Genomic DNA, 23,125 nt, shown 5'->3' on the forward strand with positions numbered 1-23,125 from the left:
AGCATGGGTGACTGAAAAAGGTGGGCGTGGGGCCTCCACCTATTGGGTCTGCATTTAGGGCACGCGTACTTTCTAAGAACTATCTTTAGTCCCTCTGACCAGCATTTGAAGGTCACGAGCCCCTCCAACCAACTCTCTCTTGTCCCCCTGGGACAAATGGGGGAAACTGAACTCTGGAAAGCAAAGCATACTATGCTAATCGGCTGGGGCCCCTGCTCCCAGTCCCCCCCTCCCCCCTGGGCTCAGGCCTACAGCAGTCTCCTCCCCTGGCCATGTTAGAGGGAAGGTGATGATGATGATGTAATGCAAGCAACAGCAGGGTGGAGGCAGCACCTCCAACTCAGCAGGCCCCCCAGGAAGATCCCAGGCTGCCTCACCCCTATCTTAGCCCAAGTTGTCCAGTTGAGGGGAGTGGGAGAGAGGTAAGGCCCAGAAAGGAGATACCCCAGGCATCAGCAGGCAAGGGCGGAGAGGTTTGCTCCAGGTGCCCTCGGTTGCGGAGGTATGGGCTTGTTCTGGTAGCTGCCCAATTCCTGACACTTTATTTATTCCTCCCATCCCCTTCCATGGGGTCTATGTGCCTGGCCTGAATTCCCCCACTGGTGAGCACTGGGACCCTAGGGAATTATAGAGCCCTACTTTGGCCACTGGGAGACCACTCCCTCCCACAGCCTACTGGGGGCTCAGGGAGGGGGGTAGAAGCTAAGAGCACTCTTTGGCTCCCCCACATAGTAGGGGATAGTCATCCCAGAACACCTGTGTCTTTCGGCTCCATCTGCATGTCTCTGGAGTCAGGGGCTCACTGCCAGCCTGGGCAGCTCCACTGAAAGGAAAAGCCTGGGTTCCAGGAAAGTCTGATCTAAGTTTGAGCTGGTGTTTGGGCCAGGCCTGGGCCTTTGGACACACGGGACAAGCTATTCCGAGCTCTGTCTTGCCCACCCCTATTTCCCATCCAAGTGCACACTGCCAGCATCCCTCCCTGGTCACGGCTCTAGCGGGGCAGGCTTCTTCTGCTTCTAGGTACCTGTGTCATACCCATTTAGGGAGAGTCCGAACTCCTGTGTCCCGAAAGAAGCAGCAAGGCCCCTCTGTCATCCACATGAATGTAGTCTGGTGAGCCCATGGCCTTTGGGGAATGGGAGGGTCCTCCTGGCCATATATTCTGTGTCCTATTGTCACCAGCTAGGATGCCCCCTGAACACAGGCTGGGTCTCTGGCTGCTTCAGAGCTAGACCCTGGAGTCCCAGGGGAACAACAACCCCCTCCTCCACAGTTTGGTCAGCCCCCCTCCCTTAATGACCCCTTAGCCCCTCGGCCTCCTGTTTGTTCGCTGACGGATCCCTGTTATCAGCAGAGAACACACACAGGAAGTCCGGCGGGAAGGGCCCTTCCCAATCCCGATTTACAAGGGATGGAGCATAAAAAGCCACCCTTCCTCGCCCGCCCGGGAGGAGCCTCTGAGCACCAGCAGGCTGCTGTGCAGGCTACGAGGAAGGCTGCAGCTGACAGGACAGGCGGGCAGACCTCAAGAGGGGCCGTGGGCTGCAGAAGCTCTCTTGACGGGCAAGGTGCACGGTTGAGCTCATGGAGGCAGCAGAGGTGACCATGGCCAGGCCTGGGCGGCATCAGGTATGCAGGATGGCCCTGCAGGGTAGAAAGTGGGTGGATCGGACCCTGAGTGCTGCCCCAGGTCCCAAATGAGATGGCTGCGGCATCCTTCAGCAGGGTTTGAGTCTCCTCAGCTGGGAGGTCCTCTGTCCTCACTGTTAGCCGCCCCTATCCAGCAGGGAACTTAGGACCTGTGGCCCCGTACTTGCTCTGGGTGGCTTAGCCTGGACTCCACACCTCACCCCTGGTTGCCCAGCAGCATGGAACCAACCCCCAAGGGAGAAGCTGAGAGCAGTTTGGCACACAACCCACCTGCTTTCCCTGGGTAGGCATCAGAGCTCAGCTCAGCAGGACCCTGTGGTTAGGGCTTATTTCTTGCACTCTGCTAAGGCAAGCCTGAGGTCCCCTCAGCTTGCTGTTAGGAGTGAGTGAGCATCCCTGGGGAATAGGAGTGCTGGCTAGGAATCAGCTCTTGGAATGGGAACTCTAAAGCCACGTTTGTAACCTAGATGAACCATGCACATGGGGGTGGCAGTTGGCAGTGGCACAGGACACGCGGCTAGGGTGAGCCCATCTCTTATGGGTTTTAGGCTTAAGGACAGCTTCGTGAGGTGCAGTGGGGTCACCTGGCTGCTCTGGTTGGTCTATCTTGGCTCTTAGTCAAGCCTCCTGCGCTCCCTCTCCTTAGTGCCTGAGCGCTGTTCTCAGGCCCCTAATCCACAGTGGGGCCTCTTGGACCCCCCTCTACCCCATCAGTGGCATCTCTGGGAAGCACACCTAGACTAGAAGCTGGCTACCTAGGTGAAGACAGAGAGCAGAGGTAAATGCTACCCAAGTTGCCTTCGGCGCAACAAACAGGGCAGAGGGAATTGTTGGCCAAAGGTTCAAGTGACCACAGCTCCAGGAACCACAGTGGGGTAAGAACAAAAGCTGAGCAGGGTCCTCTCCCGCTCAGAGCATCTGAGGTGGCTCTTTAGTGCTGACACTGAATGATAAGTGCCTTGCCTGGGCTTACGGGGCCAGGAGACCCTGGAACTCCATTTATAACAATGGATACAGACCCATTTGTCAGGGGGATCTTTAGAGCTTTCTTCAGGAACTCCTCTCTTAGCTTCTGTGCACCAACCCAGGTGGGCCAGGCTGGAGCTCTGTGCTGCTGGGGCTTTCCTGTTAGCATATAGGCTCTGTACACTGCCTACATCTTTATGGGGAGGGGGGGAGAGGTATCAGTTCTACTCAGCAGGATTTTCACCTATCTTTAGGGAGGGAGCTCAGGAATGAAGGCAGAGGTCGCCTCTGCCTCTGATGGATGGGGAGGTGGGGGTCAAGCCTATAGCTAGCTAGGGCATGCATGCTGTGGTTTCGAGCAGATCCAGAACACCTGGGTCATGATGGGGGTACAGAGGGGGTCGGTAGGTCTAGAGCAGGTTGAAATACCATTGCTATATGAAAGCCCAGACTCCAAGCTTCTTCCTGGCCCCTGAACATGAGAGTAAGCAAGACCCCAACCCATACTCCATCTCTGATCCACAGCCTCCAGCAGCAGCAGCAGCAAGGTGCTGGCTGTTCCATCTGTCCACAAGAACAGCTGCCACCAGTTTCCAGGGGATGACTAGAGGCCCAAGCACAGGTGAGTCCCCAGCAAGCCTTCTGGACAGCAGCCAGGAGCCGGGCCTTGCAGGAAGCATGCACAGGTTAACCAAGCTATGGCTAGGGTTGGAGAAACTGACAAGGATTATGCACCTAAGGAGCTGGGACAAGCACAGAAGCAGCAGAGTTGCAGAACTAATTCAGAACTGGAGGCTGGGAGAGAGAGAGAGAGAGAGAGAGAGAGAGAGAGAGGGAGGGAGGGAGGGAGGGAGGGAGGGAGGGAGGGAGGGAGAGAGAGAGAGAGAGAGAGAGAGAGAGAGAGAGAGAGAGAGAGAGAGAGAGAGAAATGGCCAACCCAGAAGTCTGGTGAGGGGCTGTCAGCTCATAGCAGCACCAGGGTGGTCCTGACTGTCTCAAACAAGGCAGTGACACCAGTGAAAGTGGCCAAGGGGTGTCAGAAGACATCTCCTCACATAAAAGCCATTAGTTGTGCCAAGGAGGCTTGTGGTGGCACCTAGATCTCATCTGTACTCTGCCCAGTGATCTCAGTCTAGTATTGTGGCTGGGTGTGTCACGATGCCCACCCTTTGCATGGTTGCAGGACCAGTCTGACTTCATCTCTTGCCTGGCATCTAATGGCTACCGGGAGCAAGTCTTCAGTCAGGAGGCTCAAGAGTTAGCTAAGTCCTTGTGGGAGCCGCTCACGGTCTCCTGACTCCTAGAACCTGTTTAGTCCTATGTGCCCCAGCAGCAACGCGATCCCGCAGCAGGGCTAGGGACAGTCAGGATGCGCGAAGCGGGATCGCTCGGGAAGCACTCAGAGGGTGAACCGCATCTAGACCACCAGGGTCTGGCTTACTCTTGGGAGCCTCCGCTGCAGAGACTCAGTTTTCCCATCCGCTAAATGGGGACGGATGAAGCTGGGAGACCGTGGGGCAGTGGTAAAGGGGACTGCGGGCGGGGGGGAGGTAGGGCTCCCGCGCAGCCTCCAGGTGGGGCGGGGCCGAGGGCGGGGCGGGGCGGGACTCGGGGCCCCCACAGCGCGGCGGCTGCGGCGGCGGCTGCGGCGGCAGCGCGTGCGCGCCCCGGACCGCGCGGTGAGTGCGGAGGTAGCGGGGCTCCAGGGTACCGGGGTCGAGAGTAGGGAGGCAGCCTGGGCTAGGGATTTTCGGGTGCCCCAGCTCGGGGGCGGCCACTCAGGCGACGCCGAGCGATCGCAGGGACCTGAGAGGTGAGCGCGCGGGGCCCGCGGCCGGGCCGCGCACGGACCCCAGGTCTTGCAACCTCCGGGAAAGATGAGCCCGGTAGCCTTAAGAAATGGCGACCCCTGCTGGCCGCCGGGGTGCCTCTCCCCCAGCACCCCTACAGCATGGCTCAGCCAGGTCGTCCAAGATGGGGGTGGGGTTGTCACACTCTGCCCCTACCACCATGGAGCCTGGGAGAGAGCAGGGGCCAGGCCGTGGAGTGGACGTCCCCACCGAGCCCTTCTGGTCGCCGTGGGTGCTGATGTCCAGACACTTATGTCGCATAGGGACCCAGGGCCTTTTCCCTATAGTGTCCAGATCCCTCCTCTGCCAACCCAGTCTCTCTCATTTGGGGCCTGTGGAGCGGTAGGTGAAGAGGAGAGGTGGCTGCGAGGGCCCATGGTGATACTTGAGGGTTCGTGATTACTTGTCAACTTGAAGGCCACACCACAGCCTGTGCCTGATGCACGGCAAGGGGCACCCAGTGGCTGTGAGCTTCCAGCCCAACGCTGTGCCAGCCTCTTCTGGCCTTGAGTAAAACATGACTTTTCAAAAACTGCTTCGCTTGTATTAAAACACAGTTCCCTTTCTAGACAGCCTGTTTCTGGGAAGATGCTGTGGACTAAGGTTTGTGGGGGTGATGCCACCTGGAGAGGAACCCTCCAGGCCGGGGGCGGGGGGCGGGGAGGGCGCTAGGCACACAGGGATTGTAGACTTTTAACACCCTCCTGCCCATGCCACATGCTAGCTTATCTCTCTTTCTAGGCCCTAATCTTCAAGACCACCTGATTTTTGCTTGGTGGGGTAACGCCCACCCCCTTGAAGGTGACCACCCCACCTTCAGGGTTAATTTTCCCGAGCCAGTTCAGACAGATTTTAGCACACCCCCCTGCCCAGATATTTCCCTGTGTCTTTCTTGCCTCCATATTAGGTGTCAGTTACTCTGCCCTCCTGCTTTGCCTCAGCAGATAAGGGGGTACAGGAAGGAGGCTCCCTACCACCTTCCTGCCTAGGACAGTAGTGCGGGGCCAAGTGGACTTGAGTGGCCCTGAAGAGTGGACAGGGCTGGCCTCTTTCTTTGAAGAAGGGCTTGGCCAGCAGCCAGCTCAGTAACCATTTAATGCCATTCTGTTTACTGCCAGAGCCACTGATGGAGGCAGAGGGGTGTCATTACCCTAGTGGTGTGTTTGAGAAAACTGAATCTCGCAGAAAGGACTTCTTGCCTTTACACCTGCTTCCCCTGGCCCATTCCTTTGCGGGTAGGGGACCTGTAGGGTTGTGCAGGGTCTGGGGTCTGGGGTTTGGGGGAGGAGCTGCGCCTGTAGGAGGAGCCTTGGGTGGAACCCCACCAATCCCCTGCAGCCCCTACACACACACACACACACACACACACACACACACCCTGCTGGCTGTGTGTAGCCGCTCCCCCTCTTTGCACAGTCTGATCGAGCCCCTTCGGCATTTTCTTTTTCTTTCTTTCTTTCTTTCTTTTTTTTTTTTAAGAAGATTTATTTATTGATTATTTATACAGTGGTCTACATGTACATCTACAGGTCAGAAGAGGGCATCAGGTTACATTATAGATGGTTGTGAGCCACCATGTGGTTGCTGGGAATTGAACTCAGGGCCTCTGGAAGAGCAGTCAGTGCTCTTAACCTCTGAGCCATCTCTCCAGCCCGCCCCTTTGGCATTTTCACAGACCATTAAATCTGGCCTGGGGTTTCTTGCATTCCTCACCAGTCTTTCTGCTCCCTAGCACTCAGTCAGAAGAGGGCTAGACGTGGGCTTCAGCGCCCTGTTGGGGGAGGTTCCATAATGTCGCAGGGGCGAGTTCAAGAAGGCCATTGCCCTGGCAGCTAGAAAGCATTTAAACTCATGCTCTAGTCCAGGAGCCCTGTGAGCTGTTGACCCCTTTGCTGGTCAGAATGTGCATACCCCCACAGTGGCCTTGCCTGTGTACACCTGCAGGGAGCAGACATTTATATATTATGAAATCCATAGTGTCCTGGGGGCTTTCTGAGCCCCTCAAAATTGGCGAAGAACCCAAGCCTCAAAGGGCCCCATAGGTCTCCTGCTGTGCTGGCGTCAGCTGCATCCACAGCATTCCATTTCAGACAGTGAAAGGTATGGAAAGCCCCAGTCTAGCACAGGTTTGGGGGTGGGGGAGGAATGGCTTAGTTGCTCACTCTATGTCCCCCCAAGCCCCTCCCCCGCTGCCTTGCGGGGTTTGCCCCTGACCCTAGCAGGATTCTGCCCCATGAGTCTTGGTCAGCTGGCCTAGCTCTCTGTGGTTGATGAGAGGCCAGCTTGGCTGGCAGAGATGGGCCCGAGGCAGAGAGAGCTGACATTGCCTTTGGATGCTATCTCAGGGGTAGGGATGGCCAAAGGTACAGACTCTGCTGGAGGCCTAGGCCAGGGAGTTCCACAGGAGATTGACAGGACCCTACTTTTTGCTTTAGGCCACCAAAAGAAGAAGACTACCCTACTTACAGATGCAGACCATGTGGGGCTCCCGAGAGCTGTTTATAGCATGGTTCCTAGCGTTGGCAGCAGGTGGTACTGAGCATGTCTACAGGCCCAGGTGAGCATGGGCTTGGGCCTTGGGGTCCTAGGGTCATGGCCGGAGGTCCTTAGGCCTCCAATACTTGGAGAGAATTCCCTGTGGGCTCCAGCAGATGATTCTGTTCCGAGCCACATTGGGAAGCCCCATACATACCTGAGCCGAGAGAGAGACCTGACAGTGGACCACTAGCTGACCTCATCTCCTATAGCCGTAGAGTGTGTGCTGTGGGGGTTTCCGGAGGCCCTGTCTCAGAATCCTTTGTGCAGCGTGTATACCAGCCTTTCCTCACCACTTGTGATGGACACAGAGCCTGCAGCACTTACCGGTGAGCGCTCATTGCTCCTTCCCCCCTTCCCCCCCATTGTCAAACCCGAACAATCCATGGGGACCTGCCTCCCCATGAGCTGGAGTGCTGAGGCTAGGCAGTGAGGCATCCTTGACATCAGGGATCAAGGTGGCCTCTCAGCTTTGCAGGCTGGTACCCATGGATGCTGTGTAAACATGCCCCAAATTGTCCTCTGAGAGGGTGTCACCTCAAAGGGCATCTCCCATATGTATAAGGGTTTCTTGTCACATCTGTGTCCCCTCCTTCCCAGCATCACTAGCTAGAAGTTCTTATCCACGGTGCTCCCCTCCCCACATCCTTGTCCCTCTGGTCCTACCCTGGAGCCCCACCCCTCTCCCCATAATGCCCTAGGCAGATGCTCACAGGGACTTTCAGATGATGCCCTTTCAGGCTAACAGGACAGTCTGAGCAGCATGTGGCCTCAGGACACAGCCAAGAGGGCAGGTCTTTATTCTGACGGGGAGTTGTCTCCTCCTTGCATAAGAAGCAGCTGAAAAGGTCTGCGTGCATGCGCTCCCTCCCTGGCTCAAGATGCCAGATTTCAGAGGCTGCTGAACCTCCAAAGTTAGGGGAGTACTGGAGTCAGAGAGCAGCTTAAGTACCAGGGCCCCAGAACCCAGGGAAGGAAAGCAAGCTGGGCTCCAGCCAGTTCTAAAGTGGCCATTGCAGGAAGGGGCCAGTCCGCTGTACTCCCTGGGCCTGTGGTATCACAGGCCAAGTCAGGAAACTTGGCGAATTCAGTGAGTTGGGGCTTGGGAAGGAGAGAACCTCTGAGACTGTGGAAGTGATGCTGGCCAAATATTCACAAACAGATGAGGTGGGCAGGGAGCATCCTGCCCGAGGAAAGCCTTGGCCAGGGTCTTCCTGTATTGGACCCCTCTGAACCACTCTTACTCACCACAGAACCATCTACCGGACTGCCTATCGGCGCAGCCCTGGGCTGACTCCCACCAGGCCTCACTATGCCTGCTGCCCTGGTTGGAAAAGGACCAGCGGGCTCCCTGGGGCTTGTGGAGCAGGTGAGGGCAGTGTGTATGTGTCATGCCTGATGTGAGAGACCTCGCTTTCCACTGCCCGGCAGAGTCCCTGCTGCCTTCTATCCCCCAAACAGTGCATCTTTGCTGTGGGGTAACCCTTCTCTGGCTGCCAAAGGGCTCTAGGGACCGTCCTGAGTTTGGTGACAGACAGGCCTCTCTTACCCACAGCAATATGCCAGCCCCCGTGTGGGAATGGAGGGAGCTGCATCCGTCCAGGCCACTGCCGCTGCCCTGTAGGATGGCAGGGAGAGACTTGCCACACAGGTAAGCACCACTCTTTTTGAGGGTGAGGGAAGGGTCTTCTTGGTGCCTTGTATATATTATGTTACTGCTGGCTGAAGTGGGTTCTCACTGATAGGTGTTTTTGTTTTTAATTTTTATTTATTATGTACACAGTGCTCTGCCTGCATGTACACCTGCAGGGCCAGAAGAGGGCATCAGATCCCAGTATAGAAGGTTGTGAGCCACCATGTTGTTGCTGGGAATTGAACTCAGGACCTCTGGAAAGGCAACCAGTGTTCTTAACCACAGAGCCATCTCTCCAGCCCAATAGGTGGATCTTAACAGGGCTCTCTTGGCTTCTGTAGACACTACTGGATTGACACCTTCATTTCCTATAGATGTGGATGAATGCAGTACAGGAGAAGCCAGTTGTCCCCAGCGCTGTGTCAATACTGTGGGCAGTTACCGGTGCCAGTGTTGGGAGGGCCAAAGCCCATCTGCAGATGGGATGCTCTGCCTGTCCAAGGAGAGGCCCTCCCTCGTGTCCCCAAGCCCTAGAGCAGGTAAACTTGCCTTTCCGCCCTGCTGCGGCTGACCTGGGTAGCTGCTGGGTTAATGAGTGGTAGTCTAAGGTTGAGTGGAGGGCAGCTAGCCCTGGATGGAGGGTGGTTTCTTGCCTGGATGGGAGAGGCCACTTTCCCCTGAAGAAGTTTCTGGAAGGCATTGTACCTGGGAGCCCCACCCTGGGTCTAGCAGCCTGGAGACATCGTGACTTTGCCGGTGACAGCACATTATTACTTTTGGTACGCGCTGTGACACTTCAAACTCGTACCGTGAGTAATAATGCGTGGTCAGCAGCCCAGCGCCAGGAGTGCATCAGACCTGGGTAAGGACCATCATCATCGACGTGCAAGACCCAAGACCCTCGGCACCTGGGGTGGCCTGAGGCTGCACTGAGCTGTGGGCTTTGGCAGGGCCTGGGACTTACAGCAACTGCCAGCGGCCTTGCATCTCCAGGCTCCGCTGCCGCGGCTGTGGTGGCAGCAGACATAGGTCTTCCTAAGGCTAGCTGGGTGTGGGACAGGAAACTCCCCTCCCTGACTAGCGTCCACATCTGCTCCCAGGAGCGGACAGCATGGTGAAAGAAGAAGTGCACCGGCTGCAGTCCCGCGTAGACGTGCTGGAGCAGGTGAGGCAAGGTTGGATTGTGGGTGATGTCCACAGACCGCAGTTTCTGGGGCTGTACTTCCAAACCGTGGGACGATTGGTACTTTTTTTGGCGGGGGGTGGGGGGACAGCTGCAAGGCTGCTGGCTTTCTTACTGTGCCAGGCAGCACTGTGTGGGATTCCCCCGGCTGATAAGGACTGAGGCCCAGAGCCAACTTGACCTGTTAAACAAGTACAAAGGCTCCTGGCAGGTCTCAAGTCACAGACCACCCCCAGACTCTGCTAGCTTCTGGTTCTGGGGTCCCAGGTCTGTTATACACCTGTCTACGAGGCCGAGGGCTCCCTCTACTGGCGAGCAGAGGCGCTGCTGCTACAGCTTGCCTTTCTTAATCACACCCTCACTAGTCTTCTTTAAGTGCCCATAGAACAGAGGTGAAAGGGGGTCACTTGATCTTTCGCACTCTCTTCTAAACAGAAACTGCAGTTGGTGCTGGCCCCGCTGCACAGCCTGGCCTCTCGAGCCACAGAACATGGCCTGCAAGACCCTGGCAGCCTGCTGGCCTACTCCTTCCAGCAGCTGGACCGAATTGATTCATTGAGTGAGCAGGTTTCCTTCTTGGAGGAGCAGCTGGGGTCCTGTGAGTGCCCCCAAGATACTTCCTGACCCACAGGGACCCTAGGGAAGCCATGGGTGGATGCCAGGCCTGGGTGGGCGGAACTACTGCTGGGGATGGGCTGACTTGCAAGAGCACACCCTCTTTCCTCTCCTGCCCTAGGCTCTTGCAAAAAAGATCTGTGACAGCATCTCACCACCCAGGTTGGACGGAGCTGTCCCCCCCCCCCCCACCACCACATACCTTCCAGCCAGCGTTCAGGTGCTGTCTGGTGGTGCCTGTGAGCAGAAGGCCCTGCTTAACTGTCCTTCTTTCTCAGGAGGCTCCTTGGGCATTGGGGAGTGAGGTCTTGTGTGACTCCCCATTGGGGCTTCCAGGAAAGGTACGAGAGCTCCAGGCCCAGAGGTGAAGAAGGGGGAGGAGGACACTGTCCCCATCTTTGCTATAATAAAGCTGGGATTTGAGCTGCTGTCAATGGGTGAATTGGGACTTTGTGGGCACCGTACTCCTGCCCTGTAGGCTTCAGGGAAAGTGAAGGACCTGTCGGCAAAACGTAGGCAGTGCTGCGGCTCCAGGTTTTCCTTGGTGGTTTTCTGGTTCCCGAGACTAAAAGGCAGTTCCTTCAGGGCTGTCCCCTGTCATGCCACTGTCATGGTGGCCCATGGTCTGCCCGCCCTGTAGTTCCATGGACCACACACACTCCCTGAAAAAGGCAGTGAGTGATCACAGCTCACCACCACCTTCAGGCCATTTGGGGGGAGAGCAGGGGACTTATACCCTGCAGCCCCAGAAAAGGGACGCGTGGGCGGTCATATGCCATCTTTACCACCCTTTATCTGTGGATGGAGGCCTGGGGGAAGAGCCACCCTCTGAAAGAGACTCCCGGTCTCTAGGTACTTCTGAGAGTTCATTTATAAAAAAGAGAACCAAGTATAGCAGTGATTTGTGACCAAGACCGTCGGACAGTGAGAGTCACAGGCTCTGCCCTCCAGTGATGTGCGGCCCAGGCTTCCTTGAAACTGGGAGAACAAGTTCCTTCTCTTCCTGATGGCCTGATGCAGGCCATGGCCTGGTTCCTGAACGTTGATCTGGCACCATGGGGTGGACCTTGGGTAGCTTGTTGCCCACTCCTAGGTGCCTTGTGGTCTTGTGGGTCAGCCCACCTGCTGGATGGTCACACCTGGATTCTGGAGGCACAGGCATGAAGTTGGAAGTTACCTGGGGTCCTGGGTCTAAGGCCTGTGCCAGAAAGAGTGTCCTGTTTCCAGGCCCCAAGGAGAGCCAGGCCAGCAGGGGAGCAGGATAAGGTGATGTTTTGTAGGTGGGAGGGTGTGGCCTTCTGTCCAGCCTCCAGCCTCCACTTCCTGTCTGCCTCTCCCCAGCTCCCCTGCCCCCGTGGCCTGGGCTACTGAGCTGGCACGATCGCAGGCTCGTTAACGTCAGAGTTCTCTTGGGGTGTCTTAGAAAGTTGTAGAAAGGCATCCCGCATGGACTGGTAGCAAGTGTCTACAAGCTGGGTGACATCAGCATCTGTAAGGCCATTGGTAGGGACAGCATCCAGCACTTGTACCCTGATTGTTCCTGGGCAAGAAGCATGGGGTATGTCAGGGGCTTAGAGGCCCCACTGACCCTCCCCCCACCATCCCTCTTCCTGCTGCCCAGCCTCTCCTTACCAGAGCCTGGCCAGCCTCAACTCCTGGGCAGGGCGCATGTGTTTGAAGTTGAGGCAACATAGAGAGATGTGCACACAGTGAGCTTTAGCAGCTCTACCCTCATCTGTAGCCACTGCCCATAACCCAGGACATTTCCGCCCCCAAGTGACCCCTGAGTGTACCCTATCATACTTGCTCCTTCAGTCCTTCACGGTGCACAGAGCTTTTACACCCCTGACTCTGCCCTGTTTCCCACACGCAGGTGCAGGGTACCTGCTCGGAAGCTAGTGCCTCAGCAGTGGAAGAGGCAGAGTGGCCTCACTCTTGAGGTGCCCCCATGCAGGGGAGCCCAGACAGCTTACAATTCCTACCGCTCACCAGCAGGGGCCGCTACAGGTCCCTAAATGTGTTGCACAGCCTGGACCAATAGTGCTCTCAGAAACTCAACCACGTTTAGAACCAGGTTTTTCCAATCTGAAAAACCCACTTAGAGCAATGAGATGAGGCAACGGTTGTTCCAGATTCACTCACCACCCAGAAGTGGGAACTTGGCTACTAGGAGCCCAGGACTCTATGACTGTTGAATTAGAAAGGACCCCATGAGGGGTGGAATTGTAGCCCAGCTGGGAGAGTGCGTGAAGCCCAGCACCACATTACGTAGGCATGGCATACCACACCTGTCACCCTAGCACCAGGGAGATGGAGGCAGGGGATCAAAGTCACCCTCTGCTACATAGGGGGTTGTATGTAGGCCAGCCTAGGGTGCACGAACCCCTGGCTCAAATGTAAATTAAGGAGAGAACATGACAGGCTGGCGAGCTCCTGTGTGGCTCTGTGGGTGGCTCACCGGAGGTGAAGAGTCTCGTCTTGACATTGTAGAAGGAAGAAAAAGAGGAGTACACCACAGGGATGATGGGCACCTGTGGACAGAGATGCATGCTGAGGGACGTCGCTGCAGGGGCGCCTTGGCTACTGCTCGGTATCCAGGTGGCCTGGGGTTTCACAGACTCATCCTGTCCCCCTCATCACCTCCTTCAGGAAGCTCCCTGGGCTGGTATTTGTCTGTGATGCCCTCCCCCCTCAAATGGGTCATAAGATATCCTACAAGGGGGAGGGTGGGGCTTCATGGAGCACTGGGGAGGTGGAGGATGTTGATACTCCTCTGCCTCCCACTCTGTCTCTCATTCCCAGGAAACTAGGGGAGAGGGATGGAGCCTCTTGGTATTTCTGGAAGGCCCCAGGGTCAACTCCAGTGGTGACAGGTGGCACTTGGGGGTAATAATTAACCCTGGGCCCAGAGCCTGGGCAGGAAGGCAGGTAGGCTGCACCCTAGCCAAGCCCTGGGGGAGGGGCAGGAATGACAGGTCTGGCTTTTTTTGCCCCCCCCCCCCAGCACAGCCTCTAGTTTCTCTTTTCCCAAGACCTGCCAATACCTCAAGGCAAGGAGGACCATGACTTCAATCCCAGGCCCAAGGACCACCTGCTGGTCACTAGACAGATGGGAGGTCACAGTGCCAGCCTCCTGTTTCAGCTCTGGTTTCCCAACCCCTTGGAACCAAAGAGGACCTTAGGAAATGGTGTATGCCATCCTGTATAGGTCTGGGCACCAGGGGCCCCTGAGGCTGCCTGCCACAGGGGTGGATGGGGTTCAGGCTTCCCAGGCCCCTGACCTGCAGTGGTGGCTTTCCCCACACAGCAAGGACCCCCTTGTCCATGGCAGACACTCAGGGATGTCTGATACACACTACCTACCTTCCCCCACCACAGGCTAAGGGGCAAGGGAAGTCCAAGGTCCAGGGCAGAGTTCATGTGGGCAGCTCAGGACTGGATTTGCCACTAGCCTGTGCCTGCTCCTTGGCCACACCATGATGAAAAGCCAGAGCCTACGGCATCGGGGGGGCTTTCTAGGCACAACCTGCCTTATGCTGACCAGACTGCCCACCCACTGGCCTCCCACATCCACCTTTCGTGAAACCTCAAATGAAGGAGACTATCCACTGGGCCAGCTAGGGTGTGGGGAGGCTGGTGGTCAAGTGGTGAGTGCTCCCAATGGTCACCAGCCTGCCCAAGTGCTAGGGGCTGAGCTGGTGGGGAGAGGAGGAGGTCCCTGAAGGTCAGCAGGCCTCAGTCTAACTAGGATATCATCTTCAACCTTAAACTACCCCAACCCCTGTCCCAGCCTCCCACCCCAGGAAGGCAGAGTTGGCCTACCTGGGCCTGGATGGCCAAGTAGAAGGCGCCTTTTTTAAAGGGCAACAGGTCCCCATTGTCATTGCGTGTGCCTTCTGGGTAGATCCACACTTTGAGCTGCCGGTGGAAAGGAGAAAAAGTGCCTCAGCGGCCCCTGCTCTGCTTAGCCACCCCAGAAAGCAGTGCTACCCCTCCTCCGAAGCCCACCTCTCAGTGGGCCGCGCTGATGTGCCTATACTCACATTGTCCTTGACCATGAGGTCACCTAGGTCAGACATCACGGTCATGGCAGTTCTGGCGCGCTGGCGGTTGATGAAGTAGACACCCCCGAGGTACATGATGAGGCCCACGGGCCCCGTGAACAGCAGCTCGCGCTTGGCGATCTGCACACAGCGCTTTGGGAGTATTTCCATGAGACCTGCGTGGAAGGGAGAAGGGAAGAGAAACAGTGAGAGGCACAGATGGAGACAGACGTGGAAACAGACAGTGAAAGAGGGTAAGTGACATAGGAGAGATGGACAGAGCTAGGGAGGGAGACAGGTAACTAGAGACAGGAGACCGATGGAGAAGCAGGCAGGGGAGAGATGGGGCAGGAGGAGAGTCACAGACAGAATGGAGAGAGGGGCAGCGTGCAGGAGTGGAGAGAAGAGAGAGCAGCTTCAGAGACCAGCTTGGCATTCCCTGGGGAGGAGGGGCTAGCGACCCACCTGTCAAGGGCCCTGCCTCTGGCCTGGTCTTTTCTCTTGGGGAATAGCCAAAGCCTGTGGTGCAGTCCTGTGCCTCAAGTCTGGCACAGCTTGTTGTTGCCCAGCTTGAGAGAGGCCCATGGCTAGAGAGACTCACAGGCCTTGCCTTGCACCACCCCCAGCCAGAGGCCCCAGCCCACCCAAGGGCCCAGGCTGAAGAAGGTCACCCTCTCTGCAGCCAATTGGTGGCAACCTACCAATCATGTCCAGGATGCTCTGGTGGTTCGAGATGATGACACAGGGACCATCCACATCCAGTTTGCTCCGGCCTGTGACCTCAAAGCGAAGGCCGTACACATACTTGAAGGAGCGGACGAACCAACTGATGATGCTGAGGGCAGAGACACCAGTAACCAAAAAGAGCTCCTATAGCGAAGGGAGGGCAAGCTGGGGATGGGGCGGGGGGACAGCAGGCAGCACAGGACAGGGTACCTGGGGCACGTTAGCCCTGCGCCCACCTCCCAGGGGTTAACTAAATGTTCTGTACTTGGTTCCAGTCACTCAAAAGAGACTGCCTCAGGTACTGACTACAGGGCGGAGGTGGCCTGTCTCCTGCTTGTCCAGGACACTTGTCCTGACAGAGCAGGGAAATGGAGGTGCCACCACACTGACCCCAACACATTCCACTGTACCTGTATACCCCACCACTGAGTCTCTAGCAGTCCTGAGGGAGGGGGGCCCTCGTGAGTTGTAGCTATGTCTAGACTCAAGGCTGGTTCTTCACTCTGCTACTTTTAAAAAATTTATGGTAAAATACACGCACCATAAAAATGTCCATTTTAAACCAACCTTATACACACTGCTTAGTATGTTAAGGCCATCAGTGTTGGATTGCTTCTGCCACTGTCTGTCGACAGAACACAGTTTCCAAACTTATACGATGTCCCAATATCCCCTGACCTCAGCTGTCCCTGTGGAGGAAATTCTCACTGCTCTATGTCCCTAGAGCTGCTGACTCTGGAGACCTCGTACAAGTGGCTTCCTGCAAGGCTTGTGCCCATCAACAACCCAGCAGTGGGGGAGCAACTCTCATGAGGAAACTGAGTCTTGGGGAGGCAAAATGCTAATCCAGATGATGACCCTAGCCGCTGCTCCCCCAGACCTGGTAACCTGGGTTTCTCCTCAGCTCCGCCAGCCTCAGCCAGCTCAGGCCATCTTGTCTTTAGGCCAGACCTGCCCATCTTACTGCAAGGATGGGTAGACAGGTCCCAGTAACCCTCATGACAGAATGGTTACCGCATGAGTCCTCATCTCTGTTTCCTCATCTCTAAGTCACAGCTGCTGGGATTGCTGGGGCGCTCTGAAGGGACAGGGAAGGTGACTTAGAGAAGAAAATGTGTCAACATGGGAGAACTGTCCAGTCTCACCAGCCATCAAAAGGCACAGGCAGACGTAGGAATGATCCTGGCCTTTTATTCAGATGTACACTAAAAAGACTAATTGGGGGTGTGAGAGTGCTCTTGGCTGGAGAGATGGCTCAGAGGTTAAGGTCACTGACTGCTCTTCCGGAAGTCCTTAGCTCAATTTCCAGCAACCACAACCATCTGTAATGTGATCTGATGCCATCTTCTGGCCTGCAGGTGTACAGGCAGGTGGAGCACTGTATACATAATAAGTAATAGATAAATCTTAAAAAAAAAAAAAAAAAAAAGAAAAGAAAAAAGAAAGCAGGGCTGGGACACAGGCACTCGCTCCCTCTCTGCGCTAGAGCTAACTGTATCTGGAAGACAGGCTGGTAGGTAGCCAGATTCCCCGGAATTCTCCCTAAGGCAGTACCACAGAGGTGTGCAGATAATCAAGATTTGAATCAGGGATTTGGAAACACCTGCACCATGAGGCAGAGGCAAGGCAACAGTGATCATAATTGACTTGCTGAAAAGAGCACGTGATTATCGGAGGGTGCGTGTATGCTCGGGGCGGAAGCCAAAGCCTCAGGCAGCCACACTACAGACTCCAGAGGAAAGCTGAGCATCACGAAGGCTGCATCTGAAGTGCCCCCAAAGTCCCAAACTTTCTAGACACTGTGTCACAAGTGGGAGTTCCTCATCTGCACTCAGGAGAAGAACCAGAGTCAAAGGCAGGTGCACTACAGATGGTCCAGGAAGTTACCTCTGGGTGTATGTTTGATACATTTGATACATTTAAAAAAAAAAAAAAAAAAAAAAAGTCAGGTCCAAGGTAGCTCACTAGAAATGTACAAATCCTCAGAAAGCTCAAATCATCCAAAATCTAAATCCTTTTTTAAGTTTAAGGCCGGGCGTGTTGGCGCATGCCTCTAATCCAAGCACTCGGGAGGCAGAGGCAGGTGGATCGCTGTGAGTTCGAGGCCAGCCTGGTCTACAAAGTGAGTCCAGGACAGCCAAGGCTACACAGAGAAACCCTGTCTCGAAAAACCAAAAAATAAATAGTGTCACACATAGCCTAGGCTTACTAAATGGCCAAGGGTGACCTTGAACCCTTGCCCCTCTTGTCTCTACAGCTGTAATGCTGGCCTTGCAGGAATGCACACCACCCCTGCCTGTACAAACTCATATTGCCAAGTCTTGCTGCAGGAGGAAGAGCCTCCAGCTACATCCAGACTGTGCCCTCTGGTAGCGGCGTGCATGTATGCTCTCCCAGTCTCTCTGACACTGGGTGGTGGTGGTGATGGGAGGTGATGGGACCCAGGGCTTCATGCAATACTGAGCACTCTACCTCTGAGCCACATCCTTTGGTACCCCTCTCCCCATTTTGGGTGACAAAACAGACATAACCTTTCTATTATTATGGGCTGGGAGCATTGCTCGGTGTAAAAAAATAGGACAGGATTGCATAAGACCCTAGGTTTCACCCATCAATTAATCAATAAAGGAGTTTTTCCCAGATGAAGGTGCCAGCTAAAGCTCTACAAAGGCACCAGAAGTCTAGGTTGGAACCCTCACTCCAACAGGGAGAAACACCGTCAGGACTTCAGGCCCATCAGGGTTCTGTTCAGACATGGCTGCTGGGTAGGTCCTTACACCCACCCTACATAGGCTGCACAAAGTCAGGTTACAAGGCTGGTGACCTTTCCTTGGGAATGAGGAAGCCAAGTGGACCCACATCCACCTCCTAACCTTGCTTCCAGCCAGGTGGGGCATATGGATGGAGGGCACGCAGGGACAGGACCATGGCTCCTCACACTGCCAGTTAGTTGGCTTTGTTGCGTTCCAGCAGTCCATCCTGAAGGTCCTTCTGTCCTGTCTGCCTGCCTCGCTGGCTTGGCAGCCTGGCCCCTCCCGGAAAGTGGCTCCCCTGAAGGGACTGTGCCATTCCCAGTAGGACAACCTAAGCTGCCAACCCAGTCTAGACCACTGTACCTTTAGTTCCCAAGCCTGGCACCTAGGATAAAGTGCCATGTCCTCTAGCCCCGACTCCATGTAGGGACTGAGTCAAAGCCATTGGAAGCCAAACTGCCTGGGGACAGAGTGAGCGCCCAGCCTGCTGTCAGAGGAAGCGGGAGAGCTCCTGCGTTTGATCAGACAGTCTGTAATTCAGAGCTTGGCTCACTGCATTCCATCTGCGACCTGACCTCTGTTTTCACCTAGGCAAGGAGAAGGATGCAAGGAGCCACCTTGCATGGGACTGGCTGATGCAATGCTCAACACTGTGCGTCTGTATCCACACTGATCTACTCATTGGGGCAAAAAAACAAGACTAACTCCAAGAGAGGGATACCCCCCCCAACCTACTTAAGCCACTCCCACACGTGCCCTGCGCAGCTGGGAAGCAGTTCAAGGCCAGCACCTATACCACAGGGCTGGCTGTCCTTATGGAAGGCCACTGGCTGACCCTTGCCCTCACTTCTGGTCTTGAGTTTGATGGGTGGAGACTCACTATGTGAGATGGGAGCTTCACGGGCCAACCAGGGTTGCCTTGCTGCTTCCCTTCAAATGGCCAGGATGTGCCAGGATGGTGCTGACTCGATGGCCTATGCCAGAGCCAGGAGAAGGAGCCAGCCTCACTGTGGCCAAAGCTGAGAGTTCTGCCTAAAAGCCAAGACCAGTTCCTGGAGGTCCTAAGTATCCATCATCTCTCACTGCCACCCCCTTGCCCTCAACAGATGGCTAGACAGGACACAGTGCAGTCACAGGCTGCATCTCTGGGTGGCCATGCAGGGCTGAGGAGAGAGGCCTACGCTTGTTTTACTGGGGCCATGATGTGGGGGTGGTGTGTGTGTATGTGTGTGTGTTTATGACTAAATTGTTTTTGTTAAGGTGACTCACTTTGCAGCTGAGCAAGATTCTATTCAGCCTCCCTGAGCTATAGCATCCCCTATCAAATGGCATAATCAAAGCCTCGGCCTCCTGTCACCCAACTCTGGTCTACACACAGGGAAAGGCTCCCCATGTGGTCCTTCCTTGATTTTAGCCCCTAAGCCATGTCTGAAGTGCCATGGTCTCTATGTCCCCAATGCTGTTCCTTGCATCTCAGAACACCAGCCCTTCCTTGAGAAGTCAGGTGAAGACTTAGGGCTGCCCCTCTATAAACTCAGGATCTCGCTTACAGCTCTTGAATCTGAGGCCAGCCTGGTGTACAAAGTGAGTTCCAGGACAGCCAAGACTAAACAGAGAAGCCCTGACTCAAAAGGCAAACAGAAAAAAATAACAAAAATATTGTGGCCACAGGCCTCAGGGCAGTGATTCTCAACCTGTGGGTCCCGACTGTGTGTGTGTGTGTGTGTGTGTGTGTGTGTGTGTGTGTGTGTGTGTGTGTGTGTGTAATGACCCTTTCACAAGGGTCGCATATCAGCTATCCTGCATATTAGATATTTATATTATGATTCATAATTAGCAAAATTACAATTACGAAGTAGCAATGAAAATAATTATGGTTGGGGGGGGGGTCACTATGGTTGAAGGAACTGTATTAAGGAGCCACAGTATTAGGATGAGAGTCTCTGCCTTAGACTGACTGGCTGCAGCCATGCGTGGCATCACCACAGCTAGGCTGGCACCGAGGGGTGACAACAGAATTTACTAAAGACTTGCCTTCTGGAGTTCCATTTCAGGGGCTCTCTGTCTTGCCTGGGGGAACTTGGGCCCCCCACTTCCTTCCTGACTCACAAAGCCCCAAGCCTGACTCTCAGGTTGCTCTCTGAGCTCAGTCTCATGGCGCAGCTCAGCCCAGGGAGGCCCGCGCTGGGGATGGGCCCAAGCCTCCGCTGCCTAGACACCCTGTCCCTTTCTCCCCCACTAGCCCCCCCTATGGTTACACCTGGAGGATACCGCGCTAACAGCGCTCCAAGGGTCTTGCTGTTCTGACCTCAATTCATTGTCATTAGAAGTATTTAAGACAGGGACCCTGAGACAGGACCCTGTCATGGACACCCTAAAATGTACATAACCAGAGCACCCCTGACTTCGTGTGCAGGGGTGTCCCCTGCCTGCCTGTCTGCCCTGGTGTCTCTGCTCCCTGGGAAACTGGATGAAGGTGATAGGTCACTACAAGCCCCTGGAAAATGAGGATTGGGACCCGTGTAATATGGCTGATCGCGACAGCATTTTAACCCCAAAGACCAGCAAGGGCAGCTACAGCAAAGAGTCAGGAAACCATCACTCACGGTCCCTGTAACTACCGCAGGGGAGGTGGCGCTTCAGGGGCCACAAGGTCCGAAACACCCGGCCAAGGCCAAGGCCAGGACATTGCAAAACCCACCAGCTCAACAATCCAAACAGGGCAGAGAGAAATGTAGCAACAGTCAGCTGGGCGTGTGGACAAGGGGGAAAGGACTGGAGGCCTTTTCCCTTGGGCAGCCCCCACCGGCACATCAACCCAGCCTGACCCTCTGACATGTACCTTCTGCCTGTTCGCTAAGCTTCCCTGCTCTGGGAGATGGATAGAGGACACTGCCTTCTTCCTTCTTCGCTAGCAAGTCTGGCCCGAAGGGAGCTCAACCCCCACTCCCAGAAGAGGAAGTCAGTGACAAGGGGAACCTGTGGCTGCACCTGGATACAGGTGTCTTCTAACCTGCGGAGGGGTGGCAGTATGGACCGGAAGGCCCGCGCCAGGCCTCGGTTTCCCTGCTGGTGAAGTGGGATTGGGCCTATCCCACCTTCGCCCGGTCCCCTCCCTCTCCCAAAGCTAGCGGCGCGCGCCAACCGCCACCCCACGTTGCGCGCAGGGGGCGCAGGAGGGCCGAGCCCCACTGCCGTGCCAGGCACCGGCACATTGTGACGCGCGCTCCGGGAGCCCGGGACGAGGAGGCGCGTCGTCGGAGGCTCCCGACCGTGAGGACAGTGGGGCGGGCGGGGCAGGAAGGAAAGAACGCGAGGAGTTCAGAAGTTAGGGAAGCGGAAGCGCGCGCCCATCCCGGCGTCCGGCCCCCTTGCCTCATGTTCTCCACGGTGCGGCCGCCGTGGCGCAGCAGGCAGACGATCGAGGCCACGGCGGAGAAGGACACGCAGAGCACGCAGTAGAGGCCGACCTTGGCGTAGAACCTGGCGGTGCGGCTCAGCTGTACAAGCAGTAACAGCAGCAGCAGCGCCGCCGTCAGCCACGGCCACAGCTCCATGGCGGACGCACCCCAGCCCCGACGGCGCCGCCGTCCGCCGCCCGCTGGCCGCCCGTGCCCCTTTTGAGGAGCGCCGAGGGTGGAGGGCGGGCCGGGCTCAGCCGGGAGCTAGGTGCAGCCGCCCCGCCCCGTCCCCGCTCCGCCCCTGCGGGCCTGTCCCTGCCCGGGGGCACCGCGCCCCGCTCCGCCCTACCGCGTTCAAGGAGCGGACCCCGCCTCCCTCTGCCCTCCGGGTGTCGCCCTCTCTGCCCCGCCCTGCCACCCTTGCGGCAGGTCATTGAGGATCCCTCACTCGTCCGGCAGCTCCCATCTCTGAGCAGCCGGGTGGCCTGGGCTCTGGCGCTGCCTCCCAGTCCCCTGCACCGCGGTCCACGGCCACAAGTCCCCAGGCCAGCACCGCAGCTCCCCAAGGCCGTGCAACCGGCCCTAAGACGTGCCCATTATGCCAGTTTTGACGCCACACAAAGGACCATTCAATGGCTGCGGAGTGACCAGTGGTGACCTGGCTAGGCCACCTAGCTGGCGGCCTGAGCTCTTTTGGTCCCCTTGAGCAGGGAGACTGAAGCCCCACCCTATGGTGCAATGAGTGAGAGAAGGCAAAAGGATTAGTGAGAATTTTGGAGCAGGAGTGGGGACGTTCCTGGGTCAGTGCGTCACTGGGGACCTTCTGGTGCCCAGCCTGTAGTGTGTATCAGGCGATTGTGTTCCCATGCACTCAGCTCAGCAGAACCACCAGCTCAGAAGGGCCTCTTGTGGTTGGTGTTCACTGGGACACTTGTTACTCTTGCTGGCCAGGCACATACACCCTTCCTGATCATGACAAAAATGCATCTAGTTTCCTTTCTGGAGAAGTCGGCCTGCATCTAGGACTGGGATCCAGTGGTGGCCACTGCCCATGGGCTCCCCAGTGTCCAGGTATTCTGAAGGCATCTCTGGCCCCTGGCTTTCTCAGATATTGAGATGATAGTTGTAATATCCACTTTCTGCTTTCAAAGCAGACCTGAAAGGTGTTAAGGAACAACCCTGTAGGTGCCTCACTAATGGGGTGCTCCTTTTTCATCACACCTGTGGGCCCTTTGAGGCTAAACCTGTCACTGTCTCTCCATAGTGTGGTCTAGTCCTTTTTTACTCTTGAGACTACCCCAGCTCCAGATCTGAATTGAGTTCCTGAGGGCCCAACTGAGAGGGCAAACTGCAGGATTTTCAGCTTCTTGGGAAGAAGATCCAGGTATGCTCAGAATGCTGGGTGCTGCTAGGAGCCCCGCCCCCCGGGGAGGGGTGGGAGAGGGGGCGGGGCTAAGCCCTGAGATCCCCCAAGGGCATTTAGTTCTGCCAGCTCTGCAGCCCCCTCAGGAAGTGTACACTTCTTCTCGCTCTTTTAATTGTGACACAGCACTGTTTTTATTTTTATTTGTCGATGGCCGTATTTGTGTCCTTACGTTTTAAAGGATTTATTTTACGTGTATGAGTGTTTTGTGTGCATGCATGTGTGCCTGGTGCCTGAGGAGGTCAGAAGACAGTGCTGGGAACTGAAACTGGGTCCTCAACAAAAGCACCAAGTGCTCTTAACCACTGAACCATCTCTCCAGCCCGTTTGTTTTTGGAGCAAGGGAA

At 56.0% G+C, this 23,125-nt stretch overlaps 2 protein-coding genes across 2 annotated transcripts; one reads left to right on the plus strand and one right to left on the minus strand.

Moving 5' to 3' along the window:
• Positions 1–1,424: 1,424 nt before the first annotated feature.
• Egfl7 (EGF like domain multiple 7) lies at positions 1,425–10,623 on the plus strand. Its single transcript, XM_051166961.1, has 10 exons — positions 1,425–1,629; positions 3,142–3,238; positions 6,902–7,023; positions 7,214–7,330; positions 8,255–8,370; positions 8,557–8,652; positions 9,009–9,173; positions 9,735–9,799; positions 10,253–10,415; positions 10,554–10,623. Exons 3-10 carry the CDS (start codon positions 6,935–6,937, stop codon positions 10,574–10,576), a joined length of 834 nt encoding a protein of 277 aa, XP_051022918.1. The 5' UTR covers positions 1,425–1,629; positions 3,142–3,238; positions 6,902–6,934; the 3' UTR covers positions 10,577–10,623.
• Agpat2 (1-acylglycerol-3-phosphate O-acyltransferase 2) lies at positions 10,620–21,560 on the minus strand. The gene is made up of 6 exons (XM_051166960.1): positions 21,330–21,560; positions 15,177–15,310; positions 14,476–14,651; positions 14,255–14,350; positions 12,891–12,963; positions 10,620–11,972 (listed from the first exon to the last, which is right to left on the minus strand). Exons 1-6 carry the CDS (start codon positions 21,509–21,511, stop codon positions 11,797–11,799), a joined length of 837 nt encoding a protein of 278 aa, XP_051022917.1. The 5' UTR covers positions 21,512–21,560; the 3' UTR covers positions 10,620–11,796.
• Between the last annotated feature and the right edge of the window lie 1,565 nt (positions 21,561–23,125).

This window comes from Acomys russatus, chromosome 24 (genome assembly GCF_903995435.1).
Source record: "Acomys russatus chromosome 24, mAcoRus1.1, whole genome shotgun sequence".
NCBI classification, from domain to species: domain Eukaryota; kingdom Metazoa; phylum Chordata; class Mammalia; order Rodentia; family Muridae; genus Acomys; species Acomys russatus.

What these genes read in the sequence shown, in the direction of transcription:
- Egfl7 (XM_051166961.1), top strand. Translation starts at nt 6,935, where the DNA reads ATGCAGACCATGTGGGGCTCCCGAGAGCTGTTTATAGCATGGTTCCTA. An exon ending in GAGCATGTCTACAGGCCCAG is followed by an intron (nt 7,024 to 7,213) that starts GTGAGCATGGGC and finishes CATCTCCTATAG; the next exon opens with CCGTAGAGTGTGTGCTGTGG. An exon ending in GGGAGAGACTTGCCACACAG is followed by an intron (nt 8,653 to 9,008) that starts GTAAGCACCACT and finishes CATTTCCTATAG; the next exon opens with ATGTGGATGAATGCAGTACA.
- Agpat2 (XM_051166960.1), bottom strand. Translation starts at nt 21,511, where the DNA reads ATGGAGCTGTGGCCGTGGCTGACGGCGGCGCTGCTGCTGCTGTTACTG. An exon ending in GAGCATCCTGGACATGATTG is followed by an intron (nt 14,652 to 15,176) that starts GTAGGTTGCCAC and finishes CCTTCCACGCAG; the next exon opens with GTCTCATGGAAATACTCCCA. An exon ending in GACGAGACTCTTCACCTCCG is followed by an intron (nt 11,973 to 12,890) that starts GTGAGCCACCCA and finishes CTTCTTGCCCAG; the next exon opens with GAACAATCAGGGTACAAGTG.